General features: G+C 53.9%; 1 protein-coding gene across 1 annotated transcript; it reads right to left on the bottom strand.

Moving 5' to 3' along the window:
- Positions 1-1,107: 1,107 nt before the first annotated feature.
- On the bottom strand, positions 1,108-22,027 carry VPS37C (VPS37C subunit of ESCRT-I). The gene is given in 6 exon segments (XM_025915322.2): positions 1,108-1,755; positions 1,757-1,930; positions 2,686-2,768; positions 3,458-3,629; positions 7,050-7,147; positions 19,909-22,027. Coding segments are annotated over 6 exon segments (1,263 nt in total). The 5' UTR covers positions 20,096-22,027; the 3' UTR covers positions 1,108-1,206.
- Positions 22,028-27,895: the final 5,868 nt, after the last annotated feature.

The following is a 27,895-nucleotide window of genomic DNA, read 5'->3' as shown; positions in this document are numbered from 1 at the left end:
ATCTGGAACAAGCAAGGTAAAGCTCCGCTCACCACACCCCTTTGGTCTATTGTCTCTGTTATCACCGAACACACTCAACATCCCCGGCGTGCCCGGGGTGGAGGCTGCAGGCGGCGCGAGTCCCAATCCCTGCCCTTTACATTCTGACGACAAGAGGGAAGCAGAGGAGCGGACTCTGACACGGTGGCGGTCACGGTGTCTGAGGAAGCACCACTTGGGAAGTCGCTGTTAGGGCATCCTTTAATGTGTGTCTCAGGAGGGGTGCCGGGGTGGGGAGTTACACGAGGGAGCCAGAGGCAGCAGACGGAGGGAGGGGCTGCTGCGGATGAGATTCAAGGCACTAAAGGAGCGGATGGATGGGGCGGGCCTCAGCAGTCAACCGGAAGTGGAGGGCCCCAGAGAAGAGAGGGCGGCCGCTCCATTCCTAAAGGAGTCCAGTGCGACACCATCTCCTGGGCCGGAGCTGGCCCCTCCCCTCCAGATTCTGCCTCAGATTCTGGGGTCCACCTTCACAGCCCCCCGCTTTCTCGCTGCTCTGGCTCTGCTGCCGTCGTTCAAACCAGCACACGGGACAAGCTTATCTGACATCAACCTATCGGAGTTCAATTATGGCTTTATGTGATTTAAAAATCAGTGTTTCTCCTTACTGTTCCCTCCCCGGATCCCACTCTAGCTCCAGGCCATCCTTGAATGGACCAGACGGACGCAGAGTCGCGTCCCTTGCTCTGGGCACCAGGTTGAATGTGCCAGATCCCAGGAGAGAGGCAGGGGGTGAGCGGGGGCCGGAGACCCCCTCGTCACGAAGATAATCGCATTGGGTTCCGGTGTCCGTGAGCGCAAGCACAAGTGCGTGCCCGCGAGCACACGCACCGGCCCACTCACACGGACACCCACGGGGGAGGCACCGAGCTCCCCGCCTGGCTAGCACCAGAAAAGCTGAAGCCAGTCACTGAAAGGAGGCGCTCCCCTCCCCCAGGAGGCCACTAAGTGCCGTGACCGTCTGGTGCGGCCAAGCCAGTCACGCTGCCGGCGCCTTTCCAGGCCTGCACGCTCCCGACCAGGTCCCCCCGAGGCTCCCACGTGCTGACACAAGTCCACAAGGAGGACCCAAGTCCACTTGCAATTTAACCTCGAATCTCAGTGGTGGGCGGGCCAAAGGTTGCGGTACACGTAGAAGTAGGGAAGGGCCGAGGGCCGGGACTGTGTCTAATACCCGGGCCAGGAGGGCCCCTGAGGTGCTGGAAACCCATAGGGAGGGGCAGGCCCAGGAGGGTAGGGCGGCTGGGGGAGGCCTGAGGGCTGGGGCTGGCCTGGGAAGATGGGGAGCTGGGGCTGTGTTGGGTAAGGAGGTTTTCCTCCAGTCGAGAGGTAAGGGGCCTGTTGAGGATAGCCAGGACTGGGGGCCCGGCTCCCCGCCAAGGGGTAACCGGGGCCAGAGGCACCAGTGGGGGCCGCGGGATAGCCTGGCCGGGGGGGCGTGCTCCTTTGTGGGGACCAGGGGTAGCCCGCGGCAGCCCGGGGTCCCGGCTGGGCTGACGGGTAAGGGGGGCCCAGAGGCCCACTGTAGGAAAAGGAGGGCTGGGACACCACGGGGAAGGGGGCCGGCTGGAGCGCGCCTTGGGCGGTGGGGCCCACGGGCATGCCAGGAGACGGGCTGTAGGGCAAAGGGTAGGGAGGCACGGCCGCCGGTGGCGGGGGCGGCTCTTCGGCCACAGGGGGTGTCGCCGGGGGGGCCGGGCGAGGCGGGGGCGGGGGGGCGCGGAGGAGGGGCGTCACCAGCCGGCTCCTGGGAAACTCTGGGCTTCCTCATCACATCCTGAAGCTTCTCCACGCGCACCCTGCGCAGGTGAGACAGCATCCTCATGGAGGAGAAGTTCTCCAGAAACGTTTCCAAGGGCACCTCGCCCTCCAGGAACTTCTCGGCCATGGCCTAGAAGAGATAAGGTCTGGTGACGAAGGGCCTGCCTGGGATCAAGGCCACCCGTGTTCCCCGGCTGCGGCCCCCCCACCTCAGCGCACTGCAGCCACCCCCTATCTTCTCTGGCCTCCGTTTGCGAATTTCTCCTCGCGGCCCTCATCACTGCCGACACAGGCTACCTGCGCTCGCTGGTGTATTCCGTCTCCCTCGCCAGGGTGTCAGCCCCTGGAGGGCAGGGACTACTGTGGCCATTGCTGTCCCCCGCCCCTGGCGCTGTGCCGGGCTCGCAGTGGCTGCTGCCCGTATGTGATAAATAAATGCATGGACACCAGCTACTCGGTTCCTACTGCAGGCGGGCCCCGGGCTGGGAGGACCTGGTAGCTTCCGGCACCCAGAGCACGGAGAACTGGAGGGAGCCAGTCTGCCCGCAGACGGAAGAGACGGCCAGAGGGAAGCAGAAAAGAGAGGCCAGGCCGCCGGGGAGGGGCCGGGGGCCTGGCTTCAGTCCTCGGGGCCTCCTGCTGCGCCACCTTGTACCCAGGTCTGCCAGCTGCCCTGTGGCCTGGCCGGCAGCTGCCCTTCCAGCTCCCGCCAGCGGGACCAGGCTCCTGTTCTCCCCATCCACCGGGACCGATGGCGTCATTCATCTGTGCCACCATCTAAAGCCCCCTGTCCCGACTCTACAGGCACCCAGTGCTCGTTCCGAGGGCTCCTGCTCCAGGGGCCGACGCTACCGCCGGAAGAGGGGGTGACGACGGCCATCTTACCTCAGACTCTTCTTCAATCTTCATGCCTTCGATCTGCAGAAGGTCTAACAAGGTCTCTGGCTTCAGTGCTGAAGCAAACTTCTCTGGAAGGGAGGGCAGAAAGATCAACATTCTGAAAGCGCCTCTTGATCCGGTGCTGGAGGCTAAGGTTTGGGCGAAGACCTTCGGAGTGACCCCTGTGTGTTCCGAGGTCCGGCCGCTGCCCTGGGGTCTGCTGTGGAGCCCCCGGTGGCCCAGTTCCCTGAGGTCACCTTCCTAGGCAGAGAGGAGCTCTATCCACCGAGCCCAACCCAGACCTTGGCTAGCCGGCCTCCCCAGTGCCACCCGATGCCAGCAGGAAGCAAAGATGCACCGGCGAGCCCCAAGCCTGCTCGGCCTCACTCTCTGAGCATCCGGCTTCTTCACTGTCCAGACCAGGACAGCCCCTCCCACCTCGCAGATGGCAGATCCCGGGACGCGGAGAGCCCGGGTCAGCCCTGGAAACCGGAAGCTGGGCTGGTGGCGTTGTGAGCAACAGCACGGAATGCAGGCTGTCTGGATCCAGCCCAAATCTGGCCACGTAACCCTGGCCATGTCCCTGACTCTCTCTGAGCCTCATTCTTCTCATGTTTGAAACAAGAACAGTGGTACCTCCACTTACAGGCTGTTGTGAGAAAACGTACGGAAAGCACTTAGCACGGGGGCTGGGCACACGGTCGTCCTCACTGCTGGCCCTTTCCTGTCCGGGGGCAAGGATGGGGACCTATTCCAGCAGCTCCCAGGCCGCCCCTACCCAGCTTCGCCTTCTGCTCCTGGCACCGCTCCACGAGCTTCCGCAGCTCCTGGTACTTGTCCGAGAGGTTCGAGCGGCTGATCTCCAGGGGACCTTGAAACTCCAGGTTCCGCTCGGCCAGGCTGCGGTTGGTGGCCAGAGCCATCTCTCGTTCCAGCTGCAGGTCCTGGACCTAAGGGAACAGGATGTGGACCGGGAGAACCCTCCCCACCACCACCACTCACCACCGCGGCAGGCTGGACCGGGGGCTTCTGGGACGCATCGCCCACCGCGGCAGAAGTGGGCGATGCCCCCGACTGGAGTCCGATAGACCCGGGTTCGGACCCCAAGCAAAGCACTGTGACCCAGGCACCTCATCCCACACCCTCTGTGGCGGATCCGTGCGGAAAACGCACTGACGGTCGGCAGCTTTGCCCACGGCCACAGGGGGAGCGGGAACCAGGCCCACCAAGGACCGCGGACGCCTCCAGGAAGCAGGGGGACCAATTAATAGGAACAAGTCAGAGGCTTTCTAGGAGGGAAGGGACCAAACTCTCAAACCACTTCTCCCCAAGCTTCGGAGGCAAGAGGCCCACCGTGAGGTGCGCTAAGGTGGCCAAAGCCAGACCACAGGCCGGACGTGCATGAGGCCCCAAAACAGTCACCCTGAGGGATGAGAAAGGCAGGGCCAGACGGTGACGCTGACTCAGGAGAAACTTGCCCTCGCCTCCGAGGCCACAGGCATGCCCTGCAGAGAAGCTGTGCAGATAAGCGGGCAGAGGGGGCCCCCAAGAACTGGAGTGGAGTCTCACAGCCAGCAGAAGGCTCCCACCGACACAGGCGACCTGTGGCCACCTGAAGCCAGCCTTTGCCCCCGGACGTCGCCCCCTGAGAGCACCTCCCCAAGCCAAGCAGCGCTCTGGCCCTCAGCCAGGTCCCTTGCTGCCACTAGCGGCTGAGGCGACAGCTACAGGAACCCTTCCCGGACCTGCTCTGACCCAAAGCTCCCTCCACATGCCAGGGAGTCCCCTTTACCGAGAGGAGGGCGGAGGCTCAGACCCACCACCCCTGAGACAGTGACACGTGGCACCAAAGAGAGCGCTCAGCACCCAGCAGAGGGCTCAGGGCACAGCTCGGCAAAGGGCGGCTTCCATGCAGGGGCCACCCTGGTCAGCATGTGATGGGCCGGCTCGTCCTCCACCAGGCCATGGGGACCTGGGAAGAGGGGGCTTCCGGGAAGCCTGCCCTCCTGCTGATCCCCAGCCACAGGGCCTTGAGATCCGAGCTCAGGGGCAGGACTGGAGCCTGCTTTTCATGCTCCAGACAGGGAAGAGGGACGTCACATCCGCCTCCCCTCCACAGTGCAGCCACTGGGGCCCAGGGATCATGGGCCTGGCTGTGGTCTCTCTGGTCTCCCTATGACAGCAAGCTGCCTCCACATCTGGGCCGTCTATATTTGCTGCCACTAACACTCTTTTGAGTCACTGGGTAAGCTCCAGAGCAGGAGGCCTGAAGCCCTCTGCTCAGCTGCCCCTTACATAGAACGTCTGGCCTCATGTGTCCACTGCCTTTTCCCTGGGTCTTGACCAACAAATATATCTAAGCTGTATCATTCTGCCCTACGCCTTGCCCTATGCATTTCTGCTCCCTCTCCCACAGCCTCCCCCAAATCTTTCTCCACTGGGGGGGTCACTATGAAGCCCGCCAGCTGTCACTTAGAAGAGGTCGATACCACAGTTCCGGAACCCCCGTCAAAAGAGCTCACCAGCCTGCCGCGACCCCACCATTCACTGCCCTGTGTGGACACAGGCCCCCTGCTACCTAGCTCTCTTTTCTCCAAGCAGTGTCCACATCCCCACGTGAACCAGCTCCTCTCTGCACAGCCACACGGCGACGAGGACGTGTAAAATTGTGTTTTATACGGACCGTGGTGGAAACCTCGTCCAAGGGCTTTTGCAAGCCTGAGGAGCCTGCCCTGCTTCACTTCCCCTTGATCCCAGAAAGCTTTCCCCGCGGAGGATTCAAATCGATCGGTCAGGCTGGCGGCACGCCACAAAATTCGCGTTGCCTGCAGCCCAAGACGTTGTGCGGCCATTTTCTGCACTTCGGCGTAGATTCTATCAGCCTGCTCAGCTTGGATGTCAAGTAGTGATACTTCTGTGAAGACTCGCTTCTGCCAAGTTTCACATGCCATTCAGAGCTGGCCTTGGGATTCCTATAACCTGTGCTCACGGCAGAGTCAAGGAGCACTTTGCGCCCGGGGCGCCTGGGTGGCTCAGTCGGTTGAGCATCTGACTCCTGACTGTGGCTCAGGTCATGATCCCAGGGTCGTGGGATGGGAGCCCCACATCGGGATCCTCACTGAGCACAGAGCCTGCTTAGGACTCACTCACTTTCTCTCTCTCTCTCTCTCTGCCCCTCCCCTGCTCGAACACACCCTCTCTGTGTCTCTAAAATTAAAAAAACAAACAGACAAAAAACCCTGTTCTATGCCCAGCACTATGCCAGCTAAGGCAGACCCCGGCAGAGTCACGGCCTAACTGACCACAGAGGCAGGCCTGAAGCTTAACCGACACAGGCTTTGCTTTCTGTCCTCGCGGAGCGAGCTCAAGGCACCAGGATGTGCCACGGAGCGCCCCCACCTCTCTTCAGACCCTGCCCCCTACTGCGTCCCTGCCCCCTCTTCGATCCCGACCCCCCGGCAAAGATTGCTCGTCTGGGTAGAGGGGCAGGTCGCGGGGCGGGCAGCGAGAGCACAGGCGAGGAAAGGCAAGGGAATACAGCCTTGCTACGCACACCTACAGAAAGCAGGAAGAAGCTAGGCGGGGTGGCTTCCCTTCTGTCAAGAACAGGTCGTGAACCCCCAGGAAAGACACACCATGCCGGTTCATCAGTGAAAATAAAAATATATTCCAAGCGCCCATCAGACGAGCTCGGCATCGCTTGTGCTTGGGTCTCCGCCCGGCGTTAGGGGCAGCGGAAGGGGCTTCCAGGGCAGTGGGCAGGCTGGCGCCGCTCAGGGCAGGACCGCGGTATACCCAGCTCTCAGCCACGTCCAGCCTCCTGACCTCACAGGGGGAGTCACGGTTGAGGACACAGGAGGGCAGGAAAGCCTTTATAAAGTGTAAAGCTCTACACGTCTGCAAGGGTGATTTTATTCCCAGGGGGACTGCGGAGAGTGGAGCTGGTTAGGCGCCCTTTGGTAGAGGAAACAGGACTGCACAGGAGATGAGCCCAAGAAGGGCTCCTCCGGAGATGCAGGGCCACACAAGGCCCCTGGGGAAAGGCGGCTACAGAACAGTAGCAGTACCTTTAGAAACCTCCAGATTCAGGCTGGAACAACAACGTGGGGACTCCTGGGGCAGGTGAGTCCCCCCGAGTTCACATGGGGGCCCTGGACGCCCTAGCACCGCCCCCTAGAACTCCCAGAGGGCCCAGGAACTGGATCCCGATCTCAGGGGCTCCTCCGCCTTGATCCAAACCAGGATGAAGGCCACAGAAAAGGGAGGAGAATACGGCCCAAACTCCCACCAGGCCGGCGTCCTGAAGCAGGGCCTCAGTCCCACCTGCTGGCCTTCCTTCTTCCTTGGGCCCCAGGACAGCTTTGCTCTACCTCAGGGGACTCCAGGGCCAGCCGGTCAATGGCCTCCGGGTCGTTCTGCATTTCCTCCAGCTCCTCCAAGGTCTTGTCTTTTAGTGTCTCCATCCTCCCTGTGAACACAGAGCGAAGCGAGAGACAAACCACGGTTTTCCGACGATGCTTCCAGCACATTCCGGCCACCCTGCCATCCCCTGTCCCCGGGGACACCAGGAAGCCACTCCTTCTCCCAAACCATGAGCAACAGGTATGTGAAAGCACTGGGCAGCCAGAGGCAAAACTGGGATTCCTTACGGTGAGGGATGAAACTACCCAAGGTGCACACGGGACAGGGCAGGACAGGACGGGTGGCCAGGGACAGAGACTACGTTGGCCCCAGGCCGCCTGTGAGCCCCGATGCCAGCATGACCTCCGCTAAGTGTCTATTTCTGTCTGAACCAGAAACACACCCAAACCTTCACACACAGGGGCTCTGCGGCCTCAGCATCACAGGCTCAAGGGCATCGCAGCTAGTTTTATCTAGTGCACCGACAACCTTGGGCTTCCCTCAAGTATTCTCTGCAACTGCAGTCCCCTCCACGTGCCACAGAAACGGACCGTCACATGCAGGTCTCCTTGGAGAAGAACGACCACAAAAAATAATCAAATTGGCCCCTAGGGCAATCGGAAGGCAAAGGACGCTGACCGACCCACAAAGAACATCTGCTTGGACGGGAGAGCTGGTTTTAGCAACCCTCCCCCTCTGTCACTCTGCCCAGAGGGACATCGATTGTCTGTGTGACAGAGGGGTCACAGCCAAGCGCCGAGAGGGAGCCCCGGGGACCTGGAGAAGGCAGCACAGACACCCCCAGCACACTCTTTCTTTCTGCTGACAGGATTCCCCTGCTGTCTTTTCCAGAAGCACATTTTATAGCTTCGATGTAGATTTTTCTCATTATGAAAGTGATGTTAGTTTTCAAAAGATTCCAGGTTCGAAAGATAGCAAGACCTGGAGGCTCCCAATCCTCCCGGGTACTGTGCTCAGCTAGCGTGGGCCGACAGTGATGGTTAATCCAAGGAGGTGCTTTGCAATCAAGAACCAAGGTTAAGCCCGTGTGGTCAGAAGCGGCCCTGTCCAGGTCTTAGTTTCCCCGTCTGCAATGGAAGGGGCTGGTATCTCCCAGGTCATCAGAAAGATGAAAGGAGAAAAGGATCAACAGGGACACCCACCCCATTCACCAGCAAAGCACCGGCTTACTCCTCATGTGCCGGCACGGCTGTTAACGGTGCTCCCTTCTGATGCTCAAAAGTGCCCTAGTTTGACAACAAAATACAGGGTCACCCTCCTGAGAAAGAGCTAGCCAAACAGAGGCACCACCACCGTCTCTTCTCTCCTGAGGGTTCAGGGTGGTCCCGAACCTCCGAGGCAAGGAATGTCAAGTGCAGGTACGCGCCTGAACCCCAGGGGGAAGCCCACTGAAAAGGCAGGCGCCCCAGTCCCAAAGGTAGAGTTCTGTGTCACTAGGCCAGGGCGGGCCCAGAAATCCAGAATCTCCCTTGGGGATGCTGATCCAGCTGATCCAGGGCCAGGTTCCAAGAAAGGCGACAGCTCCCGGCTAGTCAGGTGACGGCAGAGGCCACAGGTTACTGGGCACCGGAGCGCATGCCTTTTGCATGTGTGGTCCCTCCTGATCCTGCCCTGGGGGCAGGCAGTTGGCTCTTTCCGGGTGGGGACCAGAAAGATCAGGAAACGGCAGCCTCAAAATTCAACACCCTTCTGGTCCACGTCTCACCCTGCTGCTCCAAAAAGCCTTGGTCTAAAAGCTGGAGCAGGGGAACGGCAGCTAGAACAGGCCCCGGGAAGAACTCCGGAGGCACGCTGCTACCTCGCAGCCAACCAAGGGGGTCGGCCATTGACGGGACCCGCAGGACAAATGGGAACCTCCCTGAGCCTCCGGGCCTTCATCAGCAGAATGGGCTGGTGTGAGGCTCAGAAAGGGAGGGCAGACAAAGCGCTAGCTTAGCGCAAGGTCTGGCTTAGTGCAAATGCTGGCCCGAGGCTCCAACACCACAGAAATTACTTATTAGGCCTCCAGCGTGGCCCAGATCCGGCTGAGAACTTGCCGGGCCTTCGCACCCACAACAGCAGCAGCGCTCAGCCGGGGTCCAAGCACAGAACAGGGTAGGGTGTCTGCCCGCTCCTGCGGTCGGGGCTGAGCGCAGAGAGCCGGGGGCCAAGGGAAGCTCCGGGGGGCAGCTGGCGGACCACACACCTCCAGCAAGGTCGGCAGGGCATGTGCGGAGGCCCCAGCGGGTGAGGCTTCATTCCTCCACATAGGGGGGTCCCGTGCACCCACCGGGGAGCCCCGAGCATAGTAACCCTCCCCCAACCACTTCGCATGGCGGGTGTCACGCTCCGTGCCCCACACAAGGCAACGTGGCCTCAAGCAACAGGTCGCATACAGCTCTTGGTCTCAGGACACCTCCCACCCCGAACATTACAGAGGAACCCAAAGAAGGTTCCCTTGTGTGGAGTTTAGGTGTCAGTACTGACCATATTAGGTATTAAAAGCGAGCCATTTTTTTCATTTATTTTTTTTTTTTAATGTTCCTAGAAGCTTTAAGTGGAATAGCCTGGGCTTGGAAACAACTCAACGAGAACCCAATTAGTAAACGATCATACGATCTGTGGTATGGCTGCATTAGTTATGTGCTACTCTCCAGTAAAAAGGAGCGAAGTGATGTATACAACGTGAACGGATCTCAAGGGGATTCTTCTGGGTGAAGAGTCATTTCTATAAACATGCTGCTTATATAACATAGGAGTGTGTGTGTATATATATATACACACACACACACACACACATATATATACATATATATGTGTATATACGTATATATATGTGTATATACATATATATATAACCTTCTTAAGATTGGAAGGTTGTCTAGATGGATACACCTGTTCATGGTGGCCAGGGAGAGACATTTTTCAAATACAAGAAGACGCAGGGCCCTCTGGGTGGCTCAGTCGGTTGAGCGCCCGACTTCGGCTCAGGTCACGATCTCGCAGTTTGTGAGTTGGAGCCCCGCATCAGGCTCGCTGCTGTCAGCCTGTCAGCACAGAGCCTGCTTCGGATCCTTTGTCCCCCTTTCTCTACCTCTCCCCTGCTTGCGCTCTCCCAAAAATAAGTATTAAAAAAAAAAAAAAAAAAGAATACGCAAGCCCCCGTATTCCATTAGCCACTAGAACAATCATGTGATCACGTGCCATGTACCCTCCGAAAACCCCACTGTATACTCACGCGAGAAACACAGTAAAAAGGAAAATGTCTTAGCTCATGAGAATCATCCTGATCTCACAGGCAGCCTGAAAGGGTCTCAAAGACCCCCAGAGGCCCTGGAAACACACCTGGAGAGCCACTGGCCTAGCGGTTAGGAGAACAGATTCTGCAGTCAGGCTGTCGGGGTGTGATTCCTTCCCTGCTACTTAGGAGCCGGCTCATTTTACCTCTCGGTGCCTTAGTTTCTCCGTCCATGCCTGGCACTCAAGTGCACACCCCACAAATGCCTGCCGTTACAAGGACCCTGACCACAGTGAGTACCACTGTCACCCGACCTCAGAGAGGAGGCTCAGAGAGGAGAAGTAACTCACCCGAGGTCACACAGCTGGGTGAGTGACTGGGGCAGTGCCCTCCCCAGTCCGGGACTTCGCGCCACGTGCCTCACAATCGCCTGAGTTCCAAGTCTTCTCCCAGACCCAGAACTCTCCAGGGCTCTCAAATGAATTTTAACGGAGTTTTCATTTTAACTGAGCTACCCAGGGTCAAACCAGTTTGGCACTGTTGCCTTGCTTTCCCCTCCCTCTGAGGGAACTCAGGCGGGCCCAGCCTCACCTGACAGAGGAAAAGCAAAGACCCTGGAGAGGAAGGGATTTGTCAACCGGTCCACGCGGAGGCACGATGAGAACGCAGGGCTCAATCTCCTGTTTTGTTTCTATGGAGGGACCTCTGCCAGGACCCGAAACGCACCTCCCTCGGGCGCCTAGGGCTTGGCTCGTAAAAGCACGGTGGGGCCAGGCAGGAGACAGGGGTCTTCAGCCCGGGGACTGAGGCTCCGGGTTTGCAGCCCCGTGGCCGTGGGCCCAGTGAGGCAGCGTCAGAAGCAGCCACCACGGTCTCAAGACCAACCAGCAGAACAAGGAGGCTACCGCTCTCCAGAAGAGTCCAGGCGGGGCCACGTCCACGGGGAGATTCATACAGCGCATGCCTGCTGCACTGTCAGGCTTCCAGAGGCCAGGAGACCCACAAGACGCGGAGGCCAAGTGGGCGGGGGTACGTCAAGGGGGAGGGTCTGCGCTGGGCTGGAGGCTCAGAAGGCACTGGGAGCCGGCCTGACTGGGAGGCACTGACACAGAAGCCACCCTACAGCCACCCCAGGAGACTGGCTTCCTCGATGGGCTTGCCTTCACCGACCACTTTTCCTGTCCCCCCCCACCCCCACAAAAAGGGAAATGATTTGATTAGAGAAAAGCCACCAAAACAAAACCTTTGTCAAACATTCCAGTATTTTATAACCTTCTGAACTGTTTTCCCGCTGGGGCTGACACAGAGCTCTCGATACCTCCGTGTTATCTGGTGTCCATCCTTGAACCGGCAGTGAGCGTGGGCGTTCGATGGACGTCCGTGAAAAGCAGAGTGGCCCAGTCCCCTCCCCGGGTCGCACAAAGAGGGGCCTGATGTTGCTACAACCTGCACAAGGCCACTGCTGCTTTCACCAGGGACGGGGACGGCCACAGCACCGAGGATGTCACCGGTCATCAAAGTCTGGCGGGAAGCTACTGTAGACACTTAGCAAGAAAGGGGACTCTGCTGTGCTAAGAATGGTGGCCAATCAAGAAATAAAATTAGCTGCGGCGCACGGAAGTGTGTGGCTGCTCCACGTGACAATCTTTCTCTGCCATCTAAAGCCCCACACCTGGCTCTTTGATGGCCTTGAAATCCCTGCGACACAAATCCCTGTAACATCTAGCTGGTGACCCGAAAAATCGCCATCTTGCAGACAGCGGGAATTCTCCCCAAAGTGGGCCATGAATGAAGCACACAGATCTCTTACAGAGACCACGCTCTCCCGGCACTGTCCCTGCCTGGGACGCCCCATCCCCAGGGGGGTGCTCCTAGGTGCCAAGGTTGCCCCCACTTCCCTCCCAGGTAGGCACCTTCGCGTGCACCTTCTTGAACTCGGAAGATCAAAGGGACGGGAGAGTGTTCTGGCTCCTGTCTGTGATGACTATCCCGGCCGCTCCCCGACCAGGAAAGATGACCGCCCCCGTATCCAGAAAAAGAAACATCTCAGCCCCGTGGTTGCAAAAGACCACTCTCCTGTGTCGATGCCATTTCACTGCGGGCTTCAGAACAGGCCCCTTAGCCAACTCTGCCATTAGTTTATATAATCACTCCAGTAACTAAAGCAAACATGAGGCTTAATTATCCTTATTTCAGAGATGAAAGGAAGCCCAGAAACAAACAGGGTATTACCCAAGGTCCTATAAGCTGTTGGGGTCACACCACGGGAGGCCCAAGTCTCCTTCCACCCCGGCTGCTGTAACATCACAAGCACCTCTGCCCCACCTGCCCTGCCCTTCGCAGGAGAGCCACGAAGATGCTTTAGTAATAAGGTTGCCCGAGATGCAGAGATTACAATCCCACGCGAGCACGCCAATTATCCAGGCCCATCCTGGGTCCCCACCTCCGGGACAGAGGTGGCTCACGACCCCGCCCTCCGACAACAGCTCAGGCCTGGGCTGGCAAGTGTAATCTTGTAGGGATTTATCGTGGCTTCCCCTGCCCTTGGAAGCTCCCGAGGCCTTTCAGAAGTCACAGAGCCACCCCCTGATTCTCAGGGTCACCCGGTGAGGCTGAACACGGCAAGCACTTCTCTGGGTTCAGAATATGGAAAAGGAGGGGCGAACAGGACATTCTGCCCAAGGCCCACAAAGCAGGTGCCCCTGAAGCCTGGGCACCCACCGCCAGGAAAATCCAAACCGGCACTCCTCAAAGCAGCTGTGACCAGGGATGTTACAACGCAGAGAACTGGGACATTATGGAGAAGTCATCTGGGGACCCCCGGTCCACGGGCTTTGCTTCTGGAGCCTGACAAGTGCAATCACCATGCCCCTCAGCACCCCGGGCCCTGACTCAGACCCCCTTCTGCTGGCCAAGTTGCCCAAGAGGATGCTGGGTACTTCTCAGATGGGGTCTGCAGGAGGGGACAGAGGAAAAGACACGGGCCCCCTTGAAGGCAGGGGGATGGTCTTATTCACTGTGTCTCCCCAGTGCCTGGCACAGACCCTGGCCCACTGATAGCTCACAGCAGGGCTTCCAGAAAAAACAGACCATAGCAGGGAGGGAGAGGACAGGTCAGTCAGCTGGCAGAGAGTCATATGCAAGATGTGGAGATTCCAGAACAGGCCTACTTCCCTTTACCACGCCTTCCTTCATCTCTCTATGCCTTCACTGAGCAAATGTTTATGGGGCAATTACTACCCGCCAAGAACTGCACAAGACCCCAACTAAAAGGAGGAAGGATGGTTGAAAAAAAAAATTAAAAAAAAAAAAAAAAGGGGCGCCTGGGTGGCGCAGTCAGTTGAGCCTCCGACTTCAGCCAGGTCACGATCTCGCGGTCCGTGAGTTCGAGCCCCGCGTCGGGCTCTGGGCTGATGGCTCAGAGCCTGGAGCCTATTTCCGATTCTGTGTCTCCCTCTCTCTCTGCCCCTCCCCCGTTCATGCTGTGTCTCTCTCTGTCCCAAAAATAAATAAACGTTGAAAAAAAAATTTTTTTTAAAAAAATAAAAGGAGGAAGGATGATTGGGGGCAGAGGGGTGCAAATAAACTCTGAGTTTTTACTATGCACCAGGCACAACCCCAACATATAAAACTGAGGCCAGGGGCACCTGGGTGGCTCAGTCGGTGAAGCATCTGACTTCGGCTCAGGTCATGATCTCACAGTTCGTGGGTTCGAACCCCGTGTCGGGCTCTGTGCTGACAGTTCAGAGCCTGGAGCCTGTTTCAGATTCTGTGTCTCCCTCTCTCTCTGCCCCTCCCCTGTTCATGCTCTGTTTCTGTTCTCAAAAATAAATAAACATTAAAAAAAAAAAAAACTGAGGCCAACTCCCCTCGACGCAATTCAGTTTTTATTCATTTATTTTTGAGAGAGACAGAGACAGCGTGGGCAGGGGAAGGGCAGAGAGAATCCTAAGCAGGCTCAGCACTGCCAGCACAGAGCCTGATGCGGGGCTGGAACTCACGAAACCGTGAGATCATGACCTGAGCCGAAACCAAGAGTCGACGCTTAACCAACTGAGCCACCCAGGCGCCCCTCGATTCAGTTTTAAAAAGCAAAAACCTTGAGAACCCATCACGGTGAATGCAGGGACGAGGGGACGTAGCACAGGTGGGGACCAGTGGAGTGAGGAGGGGAAAGGTGGACGGCTCTGAGGGGTGGGGGTGTCAGAGGCCTGCAAGTCCTCACTGAAGGGGGGCAGCTGGTGTTGGGACAGGAGCCAGAGGGCCAAGGGCAGGTGACAGCAGGGCCCTTGTAAGGAGCCGCTGAAGATCCACACAGCTGAGAGAGGGGAGGAGAAGGCTGGAGGCGCAGGCAGGTGGCTCTACAGCATTCACAAGTACAGCGAGATAACACCTCTGTTTGGGGGGTGACACCATCGACTCAAAGGGAATCAGACTGGGAACAAAGTGGGAAAGGCAACGCATGTGCTAATCTGCGTTCCCTCCGCAAGGAGAGAAAAAGTCACTGTTTCCTTGCTAATAAAAAGGAAGAAAAACTTTTTGTTTTGTTCTGTTTTGTCTCCTCCGCAGCTCTCACCTACACCCAAGCTCATGAACTCGGGCACCCACCAGGGCCAGGCAGGCACTGGCGTCAGGGGCCAGCCCAGCGCAGGCACCTCCTGCAGGAAGGAGGGCGGCCCAGAGCCGCCAGGTCTCCCGGGGAAGCCAGGAATGCAGATGCAGGGGACACCTCTCCCTTTTTAAAATTCCAGTAGCCAACACAAAAGTTGTAAAACAATGCAACGCCGGGTGGGTCCCTCCGTGAGAGACACGTGCCCGGAGGACAGATGCCACAGAAAAGCAGGGAGGACAGGGGGATGAGGTGACAAGGGCACTGCACGGGCACCCTGGGCCCACCTTTTGCCACCAAGAGCTGAGAATGGGGGCCGACGAGGCTGGAGCAGCCACCAGAAGCAAGGGGACAGGCTCGCAGGTGCGGCCCCAGGGCCCGGGTAGTACGCACGCAACCAGGAGGGTAAACGAAGTCTCCGGCCACTGGCCCTGCATCTCTCGGTGTCGCCTTCTTTCCATCACTTGATATCTTGGCTACATCGGTCTCACACGTCCGTAACAAGAGGAACACGATCTAGCGAGGATAGCGAGGCCCAAAGGTGACTATGTGATACCCTGGGGGGTGGAGGCCAGAGGAAGTGCCCTTTCCCGCTGCTCCCTGGGGTGGGGTGGAGGGGGCTGAGGATGTCTCGAGGGAGAAGGGTGCTGGGAAGGGTTCAAACTCAGGGCCGCCTTCCAGATCTGTCCTTGATGAGGGAGAGAGGGGGACAACGCGCCGGTGGCTCTTGCTCAATCTCCACCTTTGCCAGGACTGTTCAGCTCAAAAACAAATAGTTTCAACTGATATCAGATCCTTTACAAGGGTAAACGCTAAAAAAAAAAAAAAAAGTAAGGGTGCCTTAAAAAAGTCGGTTGGGCATCCTGATTCTTGATTTCGGCTGTGGTCATGGCCTCACAGTTCGGGAGTTCGAGCCCCATGTCAGGCTCCACGCTGTCAGCCTGGAGCCTGCTTGGGATTCTCTCTCTCTGCCCCTCCGCCGCTCACCTGTGCACGTATGCACTCACACGGGCACTCTCGCTCGCTCTTTCTCTCAAAATAAATAAACTTAAAAAAAAAAAAAAGAAAGTAGAGGGGCACCTGGATGGCTCAGTCAGTTAAGCATCCGACTCTTGGTTTCAGCTCTGGTCACCATCTCACGATCTTTGTGAGTTCGAGCCCTGCGCTGTCAGTGCCCAGCCTGCTTGGGATTCTCTCTCTCTCCCTGTCACTCTCTGCCCCTACCCCCTCTCTCAAAAATAAATGAACTAAAAAAAAAAAAAAAAAAGTAAAGCAAAATGCAGTATTTTCTGAGCTCAGATCAGAACAAGGTATGCCAGCCTTGGAGCTGCCTGGTGCCTCTTATGCCCCTTGTCTCTGTCTGAACAGTTAAGGCCAGCTTTCCCCCAACAGGATGCAGAGAAAAGCACGGAATGTGGACTGATGCCCAGGGTCTGCGCTTTGGCTCCACAACCCTGAAGCTGTGTGACCCTGATCAAGTCTCTTCACCTCAGTTTCCTTACCTGGAAAATGGGCTCTGTGACGATAATCCTACCGTAGGGGTTTTGTGCCTCAGATGAGCACACGGCCCCGAGATGGCTTTGCAAGCTCCAGAGCACTGAACAAATGTTAATTATTCTGCCTCTTGGGGGTAATCCGATGATTCGGGGCGCCTCCTGACGCCCCTGGAGCTGGATATCGAGTCAAGCAAAATGACTGCCATAACTGAATCGGGACCCAGACTGTGACTGGGCAGGGTGCCTCGGGATTTCCCGGCTCCCGGCTGGAGATAAAGCACAGGTTCCAGTCGCTCCCCTCCTCACCGCTACCACACCACACTGACTTGCAAGCTACTTCAAGCCCAAAATCACCCTGCAGGGAGCGTTGTAAAGGCCGTGGGCTTCTTGTACATTTCCCACAAGTAGCAAGTAGTTACCATAGCAACCTGTGCAGTTCCCTATGCCTGAGTTAGAGAGGCCTGGCCCCATCCCACCCCTCGTGTCAAAAACACCTGCGGTTGCCTTAGAAACCTTCCTATTCCTGCAGCTTAATGAGGATATATTTGTTGACCTGATCTAGTTTTCTTTTCGTAGAATGATTCTAGCCGCTCACCCAAGTATCAGACCATTCAGTCACTTGACTTCCCACAGGACTTAATAAAAACAGATCAAACCATCAGGCACTGCTCACCTGGCCCAAAGCACCATCGAACTGACCTTTCCTTCAATTTGAAAAGTTGGTACGTAAGCACCAGAAGGGAGCCTTCTTTTCTCTCTTTCTAAGGAATTTCTGGGGTTGGGAACTCCTCCCCACCCCCCAGTGCTAAATAGTTACGACAGCATGAAGGGAAGTGGAAAGAGTTCAGGGCTTAAGAACCAAATATTCCTGGACTGAAATCCCAGCTTGACCTTGAAATCCTTGACTAGCTGTATGACCTTGGGCAAATTATTCCGCCTTTCTTACTGTTTCTCACTGGTGAAATGGGGCTAACACTACCAACATCATGAGTTGTTGTAAGGACTTAAAGAGAATTCAGCGAGATCACTGCTAGAGGTGCTAGAAAAACCACCAGGCAGGCGTTCGGTAGCATTAATTCACACGCTCACACCTTACTTTTGGAAAATACTGCCTGACAACCTGGCCAGATACCCAGCTAGGCTCAGGAGGGAGGGCAGGTCCCCAGGAAGGCTAAGGATGTGGCTTTCGGAAACAGACTCCAAACCAATCTGAACAAAGATCCTCAAATATAAGTGCACCTGTACATCGATGGAGGGATATACAACCTCTCAGGACGAGGCTTTCGGAAGGCAACTGTCATCTTTACATAGTATTTATGTAACAACCACATGCTCCTCAGGTCTACTGAATAACTCTATCTGACCCCCGTTTCCCAGAGGCAGGCCCCTAAGTGAGAAGATCCAGGAATGATGAGCCCATTTACTGTGCCAGACGCAGGGGGCACTCCAGAGTGGCCCAAGACTTCTGCAAACTGCCTCTACGGGCTAAGTGGCCAGGCTGGGGGCGGGGGGCGGGGGGGGGGGGGGTGTCCATCAGCAGGGGACAACCTATGGAGCCTGAGCCAGACAGCAGGGTGTGGAGCCCCTGGTTACATAAAGTCCCTGGATGACCCAGCCCGTCCCCTAAAGGGACCCTTCCCATGCCTGCGGGGCATATTCCCCTCAACAGCATTCCTCAACATTCCAGGAGTGACTACCTCAACCGTCACCTTTTTCCCTCCCCAAACCACACTCTCTGCCTGACCCCCATTTCCATCATGCCCTCAGCTTCGCGCCCTCGCTCCCGATCTTCCAGGCCACCCGAGACACCTGTGATGTCCAATCACCAGGTTGTATCTGGTCATTGCTCCAGAGTGTTTTGATCCGGGCACCTTTGGATTAATTTTTGGAAGCACTGCTTCCGGCGCCCTCCGCCCTCCAGCTTCCCTGAAAGCCAGCCATCCCCTCCCTCCCTGGTCCCCATCCCTCCAGCTGTCAGGACCTCCACTTCCATCCTCTTTTCCCACTTGCCCGGTGCACCCTGTTGCTTTGCTAGTTTTCCAAATTTCCAAAGTTGTTCTCCTTTAAAACATTCCCCCAACCCCCCAGGGCACAGAACAGGTCCCGGAAGCCATGCTCCTCCCAGAAGGGGGAGGGGGAGAGCCCTACTCTCCCAGCTGGTCTCCCCCAAAGCCTCAAGGGGGCCCTCAGGGCACCTTCCCAGAGCACATTTTGAAAAGCCCTGCCCTCATCCCTCACCTGTGCCCAAGCCCCCCTCCTCCACTCTGTTGCAGCTGTGATATCTCAGCAGCAGGGCAGAGGGAGGCAGGAAGAGAGCAGGATGAACACTTTGGGAGAAAGAGCAAGAAATGCTTCCCAGAGGAGAGCTGACATCTGAAGGACAGGCAGGCATTCGCAGGATGGGGAAGGCACGGGAAAGGACTCTCCGGCCCGGGGAAGGCAAGGGCAAAGCCAGGGTCATTCAGCTGGGAACTCCTTGGGGGCAGGGGCCGAACCAGGCTTCGCTCAGTGCCCCTCCCCAAGCCTCACTGTCCCACCAGCACAAGAGGAAGGAGGACAGTCCCCACGGATGGCGTGCAGAGCACTTGCGAGGTACAGGGCAGTGTTCTAGGCGCTCTGCGTGCAGCAGCTCGTATGGCCCTCACAACGCGCCTTCACGGCTGTGTCCCCCTCAGCTTTTCTCGCTTTACAGACAAGACACCTGCGTCGAAGGAGTCTCGTGCCTGACCAGTCTCACAACGAGGAAATGCTAGAGCCTGAGTGTCACTGAGGGGGTCTGGCTTTACGGCCCGTCCCCCCCACCACCACACTCCCACCGCCTCTCGGTCAAGCGCATGTCCCTAGAACGCAGTGCCCGGCCCCGGGGAAAAACTTACTAAGTGATCGTTATTACTGATGCCTTTCGATTCGACTTCTAAAGAACAGGGCCTGGTCTCTCTAGATAGCACGGGGAACACTACCTCCTTCGGGCCTCGGCCCTGCAGGGAAAGCCCAGTGGCTAACGGCTCTGGAAGACACACAGCCCTGAGCCCTCGGTCACTACTGGCTAGAGACCTTGGGCAGGCTACTTCACCTCTCTATACCTCGGTTTCTTCTAGAAGACAGGGTTTTGACGAGGATGAAATGAATCACTGCCCGGGAAGTCTAATGCCCGGCTCTCAGGCCAGGCTCAACAAGCGGTCAGGATCTTCATCACCAGGGCTGAGCTCCCACATGGCCCATTCCCTCCCTGGACACTGAGGAGGGGGAACTTAAGATTCCTCCAGAGACGCCATCAATCAACGGCACAACATAAATCCAATGGCTGGATGTGACTCAGATCAATAACGTTCCGCTTCAGTCAGTATGGTGGCCAAGAAACAGGTTACTTGACAAGTAGCCCATTCTTGAAATTTCCTGACAGGGAAACACAACCCAGACACTCTGCAAAGCCTCTTCCTTCTCTGGCCCCACGGCTCAGTGAAAAGAAAACCGTCCACACCCACCTGCCATTTCCTTCTTCCTCTGCCCCAACTGTTCAGGTGATTCAGGAAGGTGCTCAGCCTGCAGCTGTCGGCCTCCCCACACCCGACACTGGCTAATCTGCACGGAGCAAGCTGAGCTGGCAGCTTCAATCATCCGTTTAGGAAGGGTCAGGATTGAGGTCAAGGCAAAGGCACACTCAGGACACATATCCAGGAGTCTGTATGAGGCCCCTCGAGGTTTGTCTATTCAAAGTCCGAGGCAATGAAACTCGCTGTTCTTACCGGTTTGGGGCCATCCTAGGCTGGTAGAAGGTGAGACACCTGTAGACCCTACCCTCTGCCGATGACGTCTGACACTATGAACTTCTCGGTGCCCCCCCCCCCCGCACCCCAAGGCGGGCAGGTGTGCCGAGGGCAACAGGGTAGCCACAGGAAAAGAGAAACTAGGCCAGAGCCTCCTCATATCTGCTCTCGACTCAGGCAGGGCCCCTTGAAGGTCATTATCAAACAAGCAAAGGCCATTACCAAATAGGCAACGCCTTAGCAGCAGCTGCCCTGGGCTCTGCACTCATTTTCATCCTCTGGCAGAATGCCCACTCCGAGCCAGCCTCTCCAGCAGCTGCCCATCTGGTTCTAACAGACTCCAACCTCACCAGCCCTCTCCCACAGACCCCAGTAATCTCTAAAGGACACAGCCAGTCAGGGCACTCACATCCCTGCTTAAACCTTCCATAGCTCCCCAGTGCTTTGGTATTATATTCAAAATCTTTGCTCCTTGGCTTGACAGGCAAGGTCCCAGATCACCTGATCCCAAACCTCCCTTTTCATCTAGATCGCCCTCCACTCCCTCACGGGCTGCTCACCCTGCCCCAACTCTCTGTTCTACCCACTGGTCCCAGGACAGGCAACAGGCTTCCCATTACTGTGCACCTGTATAAAGATGAGTGGGACGGGGACTCTGCCCCCAAGGCGTTCCCAGCCCTGCCATCCAGCCTTTGCTCCTCCTGCTCTTCTGCCTGGAATACTCTGTCCTCTGCCTCCTCCAGCCTTCAAATGCCAGCTCCTTCTCCCACCCTCCCATAGTGTTCTAGAAGTACCGCCCAGCATTTAGGATACAGGAATCAGCCAGACTGTGAGCTCCCCAAGGGCACAGCCCACACAGCCCGTGTGTCACTCAGGTCTGCAACCCAGCACTGGGTCAGTGCCTAGCACACACAAGGCACTCGATGAGAGCTGACCGCAAAGGGCACCTGCTCTTGGCCAACACATGGGAACAGGGACTAGATTTCTCTCCTGCCTCCAACCAACCAAAAAGCCAGACAAAATAAATAAAACAATGATTTTTCAGACAATGGGCATCAGGCATTTCGGGAAAGTGATTTCTGAGAGGGAGGGACAACTGCCCTAGCTCACTGCCCAGAAAGGGGTTCCAGGCCACGATGCAGGGAGAAAGTACCCAGGCAACGCCTGCCAGTCTTGGAGCCCGACAGTCTCCCCGGGTTGGGGAAAGCAAGCTGGGAGTCCAGGGAGGTCAAGGCAGCCAGACTTTACAGGGCCTAAAACCAGAGAGGAGACAGCTACACAAAGGGAGAGCTCTGGAAATCTATGAAGGGTCCCCCTCCACTTTTTGGCTGCGTAGTACAGATCAGGATCAGAGGGAACGATCCTTGGACCCAAAGTTGAGCCAAGAATAATTTCTGTCTCAGCCAAAGTGGAAAACCTAGCATGAAGAAGGTACTGCCTTGTTCTGATCCCACATGACAAAATTAAGAGCGAGTCTTTAAAGGATGAAACTGTTTCCAAGTAACTTAACAGTGTCCCAAAACAATGCCAAGAATATTTATAGAAATACAGAAATATCCAGCACCCATAACATTCTCAACATCTGACATCAATCAAAAATTACCAGACATACAAAGAAGCAAGAAAGCTTTTCCATTAACAGAAACAAACTCAGAAATACAGATAACAGGGACGCCTGGGTGGCCCAGTCAGTTGAGCGTCCGACCCTTTATTTTGGCTCAGGTCATGATCTCACAGTTTGTGGGATTGAGCCCCGCATCATGTTTCAAGCTGACAGCACAGAGCTCGCGTGGGATTCTCTCTCTCCCTCTCTCTCTGCCCCTCCCCTACTCGTTTGCATTCTCTCTCACTCTCTCAAAATAAAGAAACTTAAAAATATACATACAGATAACAGAATTAGCAGAAAATGACATTAAATGGCCACTATAACCATGTTCCACATATTCAAGAACAGAATTAGCAGAAAATGACATTAAAATGGCCACTATAACCATGTTCCACATATTCAAGAAGCTAAAAGAAAAAACTGAGTTGCAGAGATGGAAACTATGATGTCTGAGATAAAAAGTATACCGGGCAAACGTAGCAACAGATGAGGCGAACGACAAAAGCTTGATAAACCTGAAGAAGCGACAATACGAACTATCCAAAACCACCACAAAGAGAAAAATAAAAAGACCAGGGAAGAAAATGAAGGGAGCATCAGAGAGCTGTGCAACAACTTCAGGCATCCTAAATACATGTTAACTGGAGTCCCCAAAGGAGAGAGAGAAAGGAGAACACAGAAAGTATCTGAAGAATTAACTCGACTCTCCAAATTTGACAAAATCTATACAAACCCACAGATCCCAAAAACTCAGCTGACCCAAGAACAAGAAACCTGAAGAAAAGTACACCAAGGCATATCATAATTAAATTGTTCAAAACCAGCAATCGAAGAAAAGCTGCCAGAAGGAAAAAGGGCACATCAGGAACGGAAGCCCGAAAACCAGAGACACGACAGATTATTCATTTGAAATAATGCAAGCCGGAAGACACTGGAACCACATCTTTAAAAATGCTAAAAGTACGAGTCAATTAAGAATCCTATACCCAGGGAAAATGCCTTTCAATACCAAAGGCAAAATAAAGACTCTCTTAGGCATCCAAAAGCTGAAAGGATTCATCACCCGCAGACCAGCACTGCAAGAAATAGTAAAGTGAGAAAGACTCTGAAACAAAATGGATTTACACAGAGGGATGGAAAACACCAGAAATGATAAACATGTAAGGAAATATATTTTTCTTCTTTTTGATCTCTTTACAAAATCATCGGCTGTTTACAGCAAAAATCATCACAATGTGGGGCACCTGAGTGGCTCAGTTGGCTAAGCGCCCAACTTTGGCTCAGGTCATGATCTCACAGCTCCTGAGTTCAAGCCCCACACCAGGCTCCCTGCTGTCAGCACAGAGCCCACTTCGGATCCTCTGTCTCCCTCTCTCTCTGCTCCTCTTCCGCTCATGCACATGAGTTCTCTCTCTCTCTCTCAAAAATAAACAATTTTAAAAAATAATAATAACGATGTATTATGGGATTTACAACACATGTACAAGTGAAATGTGTGATAACAATACAAAGTCCAGAAGGAAACTAATAAATGTATACTACTGTGAGGTTCTTATACTATATGTAAAGTGGTATAATACCATTTGATGATAGACTGTGCCAAGTTAAAGACTCAAACTATGAAGCTTAAGGCAACTGCTAAAAAACAAACAAAAAAGAGTTATAGCAAATAAACTAGGCAAAGGGAACAAAATGAAACCATAAAAATTACTCAACCCCAAAGAGACCAGAGGAAAAAGGAAATGGGAACAAAGAATATTGGGCAAACTGAAAACAAATAGCAAGATAATAGTTAAGCCCAACTTAATAATCGTATTAAGAGTTAAGCCCACTTAATAATCGTATTAAGTGTAAATATTCTAAACATCCCAATTAAAAGGCAGAGATTACAAAATTGAATTTTACAAAATGCAAAACCTACCTATACGTTGCTTACAAGAACCCACTTTAAATACGAAGGCACACTGTTTCCGATTCTGTGTCTCCCTCTCTCTCTGCTCCTCCTCCGTTCATGCTCTGTCTCTCTCTGTCCCAAAAATAAATAAAAACGTTGAAAAAAAAAAAATTTAAGGGGCGCCTGGGTGGCGCAGTCGGTTAAGCGTCCGACTTCAGCCAGGTCACGATCTCGCGGTCCGTGAGTTCCAGCCCCGCATCAGGCTCTGGGCTGATGGCTCGGAGCCTGGAGCCTGTTTCCGATTCTGTGTCTCCCTCTCTCTCTGCTCTTCCCCCGTTCATGTCTCTCTCTGTCCCAAAAATAAATAAAAACGTTGAAAAAAATAAATACGAAGGCACAAATAATTTAAAAGTAAAAGAATATAAAGAAATACACCAAGTAAACACTAATTTTTTTAACACTATCCATTTTTAAATTGTGGAAAAACATATACAACATGAAATTTACCATTTTACCTTTTTTTTAATTTTTTGTTAATGTTTATTTATTTTTGAGAGAGACAGACAGAACGTGAGCAGGGGAGGGGCAGAGAGAGAGAGGGAGACACAGAATCCGAAGCAGGCGCCAGGCTCTGAGCTGTCGGCACAGAGCCCGATGTGGGGCTCGAACTCACGAACTATGGGATCGTGACCTGAGCCGAAGTCAGATGCTCAACCGACTGAGCCACCCAGGAGCCCCCATTTTAACCTCTTTTAAGTGCACACTTTTGTGGCATTAAGGGCATTCACACGGTTATATTACCATCAACACCACCCACCTCCAGAAGTTTATCATCCCAAAACGAAACTCTATACCCATTAAACATTAATTCCCCATTCGTCCTCCTCAGCCCCTGGCAACCACTATTCTGTCTGTCTCTATGAATTTAACTACTCTCGGAACCTTACGTAAGAGAAATCATGCAGTATTTGTCCTTTTGTGACTGGCCTGTTTCATTTAGCATTATTTCTTCAAGTTTTGTCCAGGTGGTACTATGTGTCAAAGTTTCCTTCCTTTTTAAAGCGAGATAATTTCTATGTATGTATCACATTTTGTTTATCCATTCATCTGTCGATGGACACTTGGGCTGCTTCCACGTTTTGGCTATTGTGAACAATGCTACCGTGAACATTGGTGTACAAACATATTGTTTGTGTCTCTGCTTCTACTTTTTTCGGGCATATACATAATTGGAATGGCTGGGTCCTACGGTGATTGTGTATTTAATTTTTGGAGGAGCTGCCATACTGTTTTCTGCAGCAGCCGTGCCCTCGACTTTCCGACCAGCAACAAGGGTTCCAATTTCTCCACATCCTGTTGCCACCACTTCTGGGTTTTTTGTCATTTTGATTCGCATTTCCCTAATGACTAGTGACGTTGAGTATCTTCATGTGCTTAATTGGTCATTTGTGTATCTTCGGAGAAATGTCTATTCAAGTCCTTTGCCTATTTTAGTCATATCATTTGTTTCTGTTTTCTATTTTGAGTTGTTAGTTCCGTATACATTCTGGATATCAATCCAACAATGTTTTGAAAGCTGGATTGCCTACATTAATATGAGACCATGTAGATTTCAGAGCAAAGAATATTACCAGGGTCTGAAAGGGTCAATTCATCCAACAAAAACACTCCAAATGTTTATGCACTTAATAACAGAGCTTCAAATTGCATGAAGCAAAAACTGATAAAACTACCAGGAGAAATGAACAGACCAACAATTACAGTTGTAAGTTTCAATGACCCCCCCCCCTTTTTCAATAACGGATAGAACAAGTAAACAGAAAAGCACTAAGCAGTTAAGACCTGAACAGCACTACCAACCAACTCAGCGGACATTTATACCACATGCCAGACAGCAAAGCAGGAAACACCTTTTTCCCAAGTAGTCACAGAACACCTACCAGGGAAGATCATATCCTGCGCCACAAAACACGCCTCAGTACGTTAAAACGTTTCAAGTCACACAAGCTACATCCACTGTTTACAAAGACATTAAGTTAGAAAGCAGCGTTTATTGGACAGAAAGAGAGTAAAGTAAGAGCATAAGGCTGACTTTGTGTCTTCTACTATTTGTAATCCTGCTGAGGAGGAATCACATGAATTAGCAGTGGGACTAAAAGTGCTGCCGTGTCTTCAATGCTAGGCATACCTGACCTGGGCTATCTGTTTGATAACGTACTCATGGTTGAGTCTCTCCTTCTCTCCACTCTCCAGCCCATCCTAAGCCCCAGGGGCACCACCTAAATCACGACAAACCTGTTTGGTATTTGCTCAAGTCTTTCACAGAAACCAGCGAAGGGAAAGAGAAATGCAGTGGAGGGAGCACCTGTGAAGTAAACATGCCTTTTTAAGCTCCCGAATCCTCAGAGACATCGCCACGACAGAGATCTATCTCTGTTACAGGGCAACTATCCAGGAACAAACCGGAACCTTGTGAAAAGTCCAAACTCTGAGCAGAAACTAATAGAATTTTGGAACAACAGAGATCCAGTGGGATTAAAACAAGGTCTTCAATGACCTAATGATGTCAGCCTGGAAAAACCCTACTGGTCCTGGCCAAAAGTATCGGGAAATGATCCGCATGGCTAGTTAGCCTGATGCCCTCTCAACAGCAGATCTATGTCGGAGTAGCAAATTGCACAGCAGTAAGTAAAAAGAAAACGAGAATCCTTAGAAATAATCTCAATTCCAAGAACAAAAATCTACAAGCCCCTGAAAGTGGTGCTTCCCACTCAGTCAGTTAAGCAACCAATTTAGGCTCAGGTCATGATCTCACAATTCATGAGTTCAAGCCTCGTGTCGGCCTCTGTGCTGACAGCTCAGAGCATGGAGCCTGTTTCAGATTCTGTGTCTCCCTCTTTCTTTGCCCCTCCCTCTCTCTCTCAAAAATAAATAAACATTTAAAAGTTTTTAATGGAAAAAAAGGTGGTGCTTCACAAATCTGACTTACAGTAAGAATTACTCAATGCATGTGTTAAAAATACAGATTCCTGGGACCCCTCCAGACAAATCTCCAGAGGTTTGACTCTGTATTTTTAACAAGCATCATAGATGATTTTAATGTTGTTGTTGAAGTAGGCTTCACACCCAGCGTGGAGCCCAACACGGGGCTTGAACTCACGACCCTGAAATCGAGACCTGGGCTGAGATCAAGAGTCCGATACTTAACCGACTGAGGCACCCAGGTGCCCTGCATCACAGGTTACTCTTAAGGTCCAGCAAACACATGAGCTTTGAAATGAGACTACCGAGGGGCGCCTGGGTGGCGCAGTCGGTTAAGCGTCCGACTTCAGCCAGGTCACGATCTCGCGGTCTGTGAGTTCGAGCCCCGCGTCAGGCTCTGGGCTGATGGCTCAGAGCCTGGAGCCTGTTTCCGATTCTGTGCCTCCCTCTCTCTCTGCCCCTCCCCCGCTCATGCTCTGTCTCTCTCTGTCCCAAAAATAAATAAACGTTGAAATGAGACTACTGGGTTAAAAAATCCCAATTCGGCCACTTACTGGCTGTGTGACCAAATTATGTAACACCTCTACAACTCACTTTTCATCGTAAAATGGGATCACCACCTACCTTGAAGTATTCTCAGAATTCAGTATGTTCACAAAGCCCCTAGAACAGTGCCAAGAGCACATGGCAGTCAAGAAATCAGACCAACTGCTTATCTAAATGAACAAGTCTAAAATGAAATGTTCCACCTAATGGAAACTACAAAGGCACCAAGCCAGTTTCCAAGATAATCGAGGAAAAAAGCCTTTCTGGCCACTAGGACCACCAAGAACAAAGACTCTCACTTCAGTGGCCGATATTTCACCCAAGTCCTTCCTCCCACCCAGGACCACAAAGTCCAGGCCTGGGCAGGGCCGCAGCTCTGCACAAGAGCCCAGGAAAGTCATTCCTTCCCAAGTCCCTCTGTCACCGCCACCTCCAGCTCCAAGACGGACAGTCCTGAGAGTCAGGTGGCAGCATCTTGGGTGCAATGACTCCTGGAAAAGAGGCAAGGAGCCAACGAAGGGAGTGGAAAAGGGCTGAGTCAGCAAGAGGATCACTGTATCTCTGCTGAAGCGAAGGGAAGTGAGTCTGTGAAGTTTCCAGAGCTAAAGGTGGACGTTCCTAGGGTGGATGAGCCCAGACCCTGTCCTACGAAAGTCCTGACGGTCTCAGGGGCTGAA

The sequence above is a fragment of the Puma concolor genome, chromosome D1 (genome assembly GCF_028749965.1).
Source record: "Puma concolor isolate L17-30 chromosome D1, mPumCon1.1.hap2, whole genome shotgun sequence".
NCBI lineage: Eukaryota > Metazoa > Chordata > Mammalia > Carnivora > Felidae > Puma > Puma concolor.
Note: the sequence above shows the minus strand (reverse complement) of the source record. Positions and strands in the feature narration are given on the sequence as shown.